The 7,779-nt window shown below is 37.4% G+C and overlaps 1 protein-coding gene and 1 pseudogene across 5 annotated transcripts in view; one reads left to right on the top strand and one right to left on the bottom strand.

Annotated features, from left to right (window-relative positions):
* Nucleotides 1-3,374: 3,374 nt before the first annotated feature.
* On the top strand, nucleotides 3,375-4,419 carry LOC111156850 (annotated as a pseudogene).
* Nucleotides 4,420-5,940: 1,521 nt separating this feature from the next.
* The window catches only part of LOC111156808 (translocation associated membrane protein 1), a 30,687-nt gene continuing 28,848 nt past the window's right edge, over nucleotides 5,941-7,779 (bottom strand). For all 5 annotated transcript variants that reach the window (XR_002641257.1, XM_022517882.1, XM_022517884.1 and 2 more), the window contains one exon: nucleotides 5,941-7,496. Coding sequence is in view for 4 of the 5 variants with exons in the window: in XM_022517882.1 (XP_022373590.1) it covers nucleotides 7,423-7,496 (74 nt within the window). In the remaining variant the exon portion in view is untranslated. The remainder of the gene's footprint in view (nucleotides 7,497-7,779) is intronic.

Raw genomic sequence — 7,779 nt, 5'->3', positions numbered from 1 at the left:
ACCATTGTATCTGGGCAGTAGCAGAGTTGCCCCAGGGTATCATAATATCAACAGAGAAATGACTTCTAGGTGTGAACCGGTGCTTTCTACTCACTGAGTGCAGTTATATTAGTTCTTTTGAGGATAAATTTGAGCCAAGCTTTGCTGCTGCTGCTGCTTCTGCTTCTTCTTCTTTCTTCTTCAGACTTATTTATTTGAGAGAGAGTTGAGTGTGTGCGGGGTGGGGGTAGTGGTGGGGTGGTGGGGAGAGGCAGAGGGAGAGGGAGAGAGAGTCTTCCGCAGGCCCCATACCGAGTGCAGAGCCTGAAATGGGGTTTGATCCCTCAAACCTGAGGTCATGGACCTGAGCCAAAACCAAGAGCCAGTCACTCAACCAACTATATGCCACACAGGCACCCCAAGTCTTGCTTATTTTCTTTGAAGTTTTTCAAAGCTTCCCATGTGTATTAGGATTTAGGTATATTACCAGTCTTCTAACACTCCTAGTATTTTTCTAGACCTTAATCCTACAGAATGGAATTTACCTTCTTTTTTGCTTTAAAGTTTTATTTAAATTCTAATAACAGTGCAATATTCATTTCAGGAGTAGAATTCAGTGATTCATCACTTACATACAACACCCAGTGTTCATCATGACAAGTGTCTTCTTTAATCCCCATCACCCATTTAGCCTGTCCCCCACACACTTCCTTCCATAAACCCTCAGTGTGTTCTCTATTGTTAAGAGTCTCTTATGGCTTGTTTCCTTCTCTTTCTCTTTTCTCCCCCTTCCCATATGTTCATCTGTATTGTTTCTTAAATTCCACAGATGAGTGAAATCGTGTGATATTTTTCTTCCAGTGACTTATTTTGTTTAGCATAATACACTGTAGCTCCATCTAAGTCATTGAGAATGGCAAGATTTCATTCTTTTTGATGGCTGAGTAATATTCCATTGTGTTTATGTACCACATCTTCTTCATTCATCAGTCGATGGACATTTGGGCTGGTACCATGATTTGGTTATTTTTGATAATGTTGGGTTATAACATCAGGGTGCACGTATCCCTTCAAATCAGTATTTTTGTATCTTTTGGGTAAATATCTAGTTGTAGAATTGCTGGCTCATGGGATACTTCTATATTTAACTTTTTGAGGAACCTCCATACTGTTCTGCAGAGTGGCCTCACCAGTTTGGATTCCCACCAACAGGGCAAGAGGGCTCCTCTTTCTCCACATCCTTGCCAACATCTGTTGTTTCCTGTGTTGTTAATTTTAGCCATGGAATTCACTTTTAAAAACTACACTTAATTTTTCATCCTCCATGTACTTATTATGTATAGTATAGACATTTTCCCTTTCTGATCTACGTAACAAATGACCTGCATCTTATTGTTTTGTTTGTTGTGAATGAAATCAGCAAGAAAGAGAAAAGGACCATTCTAATTGGTCAAGAGGTCACTACTAACCTAAATTAGCCTGGTAAAATTGAATTTAAAAAATTATTCTCTAATCATTCTCATAAAAAAGTTTTATTATAGTTTCTCATATTTGATGAAGGAAAAAAGGGATTAGTTCAAAAGTCAATCAGCAAGTAGACAACAGAGTAAGGAACTTGGCCTTTAGATTTTAGTCTATTTCATGCATTATCCATACTTTTGTGTATATCCCACACACACTCTGACTGCCATCCTTCCAGTCCATTTACAGAACTGGATTCATAGGATATTTTATAAGATTAGTTCAAGTATATTGATAAACATTGCTTGTAATGCATTCTTTTCTTATCCTAGGTAAATATTCTCATTCATCTGATGGAGTTTGATTCTTCCCATTAGAAGGAAAGGGAATTCCAAGCAACTAAAAATTCTCTAGACGTTGTATACACCAACTAAATGAAACTATGGTATCATAAACCCTAGGTATCTGATTTTAAAAAATCATTATTTAGAAACTATACATACTATTTGTTGCTTTTATAATTATTGGATCACCTAAGTATAAATGATTCAGTATAGACTTGGATGTTTGATTTATGAACTTTTGTGCTGGATAAGCATGTTTGCAGTCTTGCAAGGATCAAATGGCTATAATGTTGGCTTGAACATTTCATGGAAGTTTATTGGCCTGCCTACTCAAGGTAGCAACCATGGAACACTGTACTTGCCTTAGATAGAGCATGAATGCTCAATACCTTGTATAATGGATCATATATGGAGAAGTAGTCAACTAAATTACCTAACACTATTAGCCATTCCTTCCCTGTGTTTGTCACAACCTTACGAGCTGACAGCTAACATTTAGTGAGCATCAGAAATGGAGCTATGCACAATTTATGTGCATTATGTCAGTTTGTAGAACTACCTTGTGGGATAGGTGCTATTACGTATCTCAGGAAACTGAGTCACAGACATTAGATTACAGAGAATTATCAGTGGAGGAGCCAAGATTTGGACCCTGGTCTGCTAGTCTTACCATTTTGTGCCTATTGATGTTAACAGAAATCAACAACAGAAATCAAGAAATCACTTGAATTGGTTGAATCTTCAAAAGAGAATATGCTTTTTGCCTTCGCTCCCTTACCCTCAGAGTTATGAATAGTCATGATTTAGACTATGTGATGGACCTAAACCTCTTAATATTTTTTTTCTGATGTGCTTTTCAGGACACCTCAAATGTTTGATTTCAGCCTTAAGCAAACACAGTGTTTTCACTAAAAATGGTTAGGCTAGACAAATCGGCTTAGCCTTCTCCCTAATGGTATTGGATAAAGCTGTTTAATGTGTGGCATGTAGATACCTAGTAGAGCTTTTCGTAAAGCAAATCATGCTTAAACCCAGGACTAGTCTGTCTGGAAGTATGAGGCTCTCTGCTGTCTTCACAAGACAGAGCGAAGCCATGGCGGTCCACCGCTTTTTGTAGCTGGCTAATAGCTTTTAAAAAGTGCTCTCTAACCAGATCAACAGCACTATTATTATGAACTTGTCTTCTTGCCTCATTGCATCTTAATGGACTGAGCTGATGCCCAGGGTTTCTAAAGCACCTAGAGACTTTGCCCAGCTGCATTCACTCTCTTCATGACCTGGGTTACTAGTGTTTCATTTTCCCAACTAATACTTGTTAATGTCTGCTTTGAAATTCCCAAACCTGTCTTGTGCTGAAATTTTTATAGTCGATGACTCTTAATTGAATCCCTAACACAACAAAGTTGATCTCTGGAGAGAACAATCTGCTTAAGCTTTACCCTTGAAATTCCCCCAGGATTACTTCTGAAGCCACTCCTTTAAAAATGTAAACAGGTGGGCACTCCCCACGGGCTGCAGCCTGGCACGTCCCACAGCCTCCCAGTCTCCCGCGGCCACCTGCCCAGGCACAGCACAGGGCCTCACCTCACTATGGCAGCGGCATGGCATAGCATGCTCAACTTCATGCTCAGCATCACAGCTGATGGTGAGACCATTCTAAAAGGCCTCTGGTTCATTTTCCAGGAGCAAGGGATGACAGTCTACACAGCTGGCAGGACCATGGTTATTTAGCGGCCTGCATAGACAACAATGGCAGCTTTGCCAATTTGAGAGTTTACCCACATGGATTGATGGTGTTGGACCTTCAGAGTTATGATGGTGATTCACTAGGCCAAGAAGTTGACATATCTTTTGAACAAAGTAGAAGAAAGAGTGAAAGAACTGAGGACAGTATCGGGTAGGGGAAGCAATTACCACCCATAGTTTGAGGGGCCATGGACAGATACTGGCCCACTGCTAATTGTTGCCTGGTTGAGTATGACGTAGATGAAGTGGTGTATGATGAAGATTCACCTTATCAGAACGTTGAAATTCTACCCTCGAAGTAATTTGGAAATATTCTCATCCTTGGCGGGGAAGTTAATCTCACAGAGAGTGATTTGGGTATACCCAGGCCATCATGGGCAGTGAAAAAGACTACAGCGGCAAAGACACACTGATTCTAGGGAACGGAGATGGGGGCATATTACATGAAATTGTCAAACTGAAACCAAAGATGGTCACTATGGTAGAGATTGACCAAATGGTGGTCAATGGATATAAGACATACGTGTGAAAAATATGTGGCAATGCCTGAGACAATCTTAAAGGAGACTGCTCTCAGGTCCTAATAGAAGACTGCATTTCAGTGCTGAAGACATGCCAAAGAAGGGAGAGAGTTTGATTATGTGATTAATGATCTGACAGCCGTTCCAATCTCTGCATCTCCAGAAGATTCCACATGGGAATTTCTCAGACTGATTCTTGACCTCTCAGTCAAAGTACTGTAACAGGATGGGAAATAACGTTACACAGCATAACTGTGTCAATTTGACGGAAGCCCTGTCATTCCATGAACAGCTTGGGCACCTGTGTTGTCCGGTAGGATTCTCAGATGTCACCTCTTCCGCCACACTTGGAATTGCCGGTATTTTAGTTTGTAAGGAAAATGAACCTTGAAGACCAGTATTCTCTAATCATGTATGCTGCAAACAGCCCTCCTGACCTTCATATGCTGTACATGACACTGCAATGAGTCAGGCAGTTGTGAATTCAAGTTTTCCTTTTTAATCATTATTTTTAATTTAAAAAATGCAAATGGAAAAGTATATTTTGATGAGATAAGGTGTTACTTTTTTAAAAAGTCAGCTGAAGGATGATTAGACAGCACAAGCAAAGGCTGCTAAATGCATGGAACTCCTAGAATGTGATTTTTGCTACTTTGTGTGTGGGCTTTTTGTTTTTATTTTGGTAGACTTCAAATGCGGTTGTTTGGAGGTATGAACATCATTGTTTTGTTCTGGAGGGAAGTTCTTGATGGTGTTTCCCCCAAAATTTACTTATATATTAAAATTTGGTGCTTATGAGAGAGTTAAGAAGAAATGAATGGCAATGCTTCGAGTAACATTGAGAAAAAAGTACAAACAGGTGATCAATTTAACTATCACTTCTTAAAAACAATTTTATATTTTTGTCCATATGTAGACAGGCAGTAGAACTAGTTTTCAGTGAAAAAACATTTAGAAACACCTTACAGACACAAGGTGTCAATGGTTATTGCTAACAAAATGTGCAACAAAAAATTCATCTCTCCCGTTTCTTCATCTATACAAGCTTTGCTTCAGGATTAGCTCTGATTTTGACTGTGTAGAATTTCTGAATTTTAGAAGAATGCTCTTAATACTTTTGTTCCAAAATAGTCCACCTGGACCACCCACAACCATACTCTAAAAGGCAAGCTAAAAGGCTTTTTACAGAGGCAAAGACTGAATCCCAAAATGGCAAAACAACTAGTTCAAGGTTACTCAATGAATCTGACAGCTGTCCTGGGTCACGGTCCTATATGCTTGCCATCAGGCTTCAAAGCTGACCTTAGACTGGGTGACAGTGACACACTGTACAATCTGGAGGCCAGTAAAGACTTTCCTGAGAGCATTTGGGGCGAGGGGATCTAGAGCTTATACAATTTACAATTTTAATTGTGACTATATGCGTGCCTATCAAGTTTTAGCTACCTACAAAGGGCTTTTTTCTCTCCTCTTCCTAAACCTATGGTAATGGTATGGTGTAGAACACAATGCTGTTAAGTAATTCCATATAAAGAAGTTTCCACAGCCCAAAAAACACTGCACATTATATCCCTACTGCAAACATTGTTAGTGGATCAGGAAGCTTATTTGCATATAAAGGGTTGAACAGTCCTGTAGTAAAGAAACACCTTTTAAAGTAGTCTCTGTAGTCTCTGAATTTGGTGATTAACCATTTTTTTCCCCCTCAGTAGCTCTCCGATATTATATGAAACAAATCCTCTTTTTTTTTGCAGAACACTTCTTTGGGAAAGGCTATTCTAAATGTTTATCAAGAGTATACTCTTTAAACATGGTACATTTAAATGAGTTATATCGTCTAAGATAGCATAAAAACTTGCTAACAATAAAGAAAACGTTCAGGATACAGCTTGTGAAAGTAAAAATTTTATTTTGATTGATTTCTCAATGTATAGTTCAATATAATGCCAGTTTTTAATGGCAAAAATTTGGTTCCACTGAAACTCCATGATGCTACAGAGAGCTACTACTTTTTCCAGGAAGTCAACAGCTGGAAATAGAAAGCACAACTTTCTAGCAGCATGGCAACTTATTAAACTGCAGACCTAACAAGCCTGCAACTTTTATACTAAAAATGGCACAAACATGAGCTGGTGACAAAAGTGAGAAATGGAGAACAAGATGTGAACACCAAAAGGAGCAGTATAGGTACTGTGAAGACAACAAAAAACCAAATATAGCTATAAGAATTTTTAAGGATAATTATAGAAAAGGGAACCAAATGTTTTACTCAAATGTTTTTTAGAGCCTTTCTGTAGAGATACAAATATATATATATATTTATCCAAAAATATGTTTTATACAGATAAATGCTTCTCAATTAAAGGTGGGACCAAAGCTATAGTTATAACATAAAGCACTGTCTTTTGTAAGACCAGCCAACTGAATTTTCAGTTTAAGATTAATGCAGTTTTTCCAAATATAATTACCCGACATTCTTTTTATAGATATAAATCAAATAGGCATTATTTTTAAAAAGGGTTTGCAGGTTAAACAATATTTTTCTAAGATGCTGTGCATATTGATCTTATAACAAGCCCCATTTAAGAATCATTATTAATAAACATATCAAAAAGGGCTATAGTCAGATTTGGTTCTTTATAGTACATATTGAATTTTCTAATTTCCAGTTCACAAGTGTTGAAAATGCACAAGAAAGATTTTACTTCACAGGTACTTTTATGTTCATGTATTTTGATTCAATATATATGGCAATAATCTCCACATATTGTAATCAATACTATTTTTTTTTAAAATGGGGATGTAACATTAACAACCATTACCTATAATATAAAGCACACAATTATTTTACTGAATTTACAAATCTTTTTCCCCAGGTGTAAAGACTACAAAAATTCCTAAAAATTAGAGAACACTGAAAACATATTAAAGTTTGACTTCCAACTTTATAGTATTTCCATTTTACCCTGAAAGATAACTTAAAAAAATATGACCTTGCTGGAAGAGGCCATCTTGCTAATATAAAAAATTGGTGAGAGCAAGAAATTTTATCACTGATATGTAGAATTTTTGTAAATAGTTATCTCTCCAAATCATTAGAAAAACGTTCAAAGATAAAAAACAAAATAAAATATGGTGGTGGTCCCTAAACTATTCTGAAGGCAGGTAGCTTAGTCTAAGCTAAATATTTTTCTCACTCATAGTAATCAACCTTCCCTCAAATGCCCTTTAAAAAAATGCATGAAACAGTACAATAGCAAGAATCAAAGAGCACAAACTGTATTTTCAAGGACAGAAAAAATCTCTAGTGCTGAAAGATAGAGTAAAAAGCGTATTTCTTTGGGGACATTAATCAGTTAGATTATAATTCATTATGAAGATTTCTCTTTTCTATTACGGGGAGAGTCTGCTCCATTTGAAGTTACTGTTCCATTTACACCATTTTCTGAAAAGAGAAAAGAATCAGTATTACTTTCTCTTTTTTTAAAAAATAAAGATTTTATTCATTTATTTGACAGAGACAGAGAGTACAAGCAGGGGGAGCAGGAGAAGCAGGCTCCCCACTGAGCAAGGAGCCAGATGCAGGGCTTGATCCCAGGACCCTGGGATCATGACCTGAGCTGAAGGCAGATGCTTAACTGACTGAGCCACCCAGGCGCCCCAGTATTACTCTCTTTTATAAAGAAATGCAAATAAAATCATCTTTATACACAAAAGTACCTTCAGAA

Source organism: Enhydra lutris, unplaced genomic scaffold (assembly GCF_002288905.1).
Source record: "Enhydra lutris kenyoni isolate GAN:26980312 unplaced genomic scaffold, ASM228890v2 scaffoldscaffold49, whole genome shotgun sequence".
In the NCBI taxonomy this organism is placed as follows: domain Eukaryota; kingdom Metazoa; phylum Chordata; class Mammalia; order Carnivora; family Mustelidae; genus Enhydra; species Enhydra lutris.
This window is presented reverse-complemented; position numbering and strand designations above follow the sequence as displayed.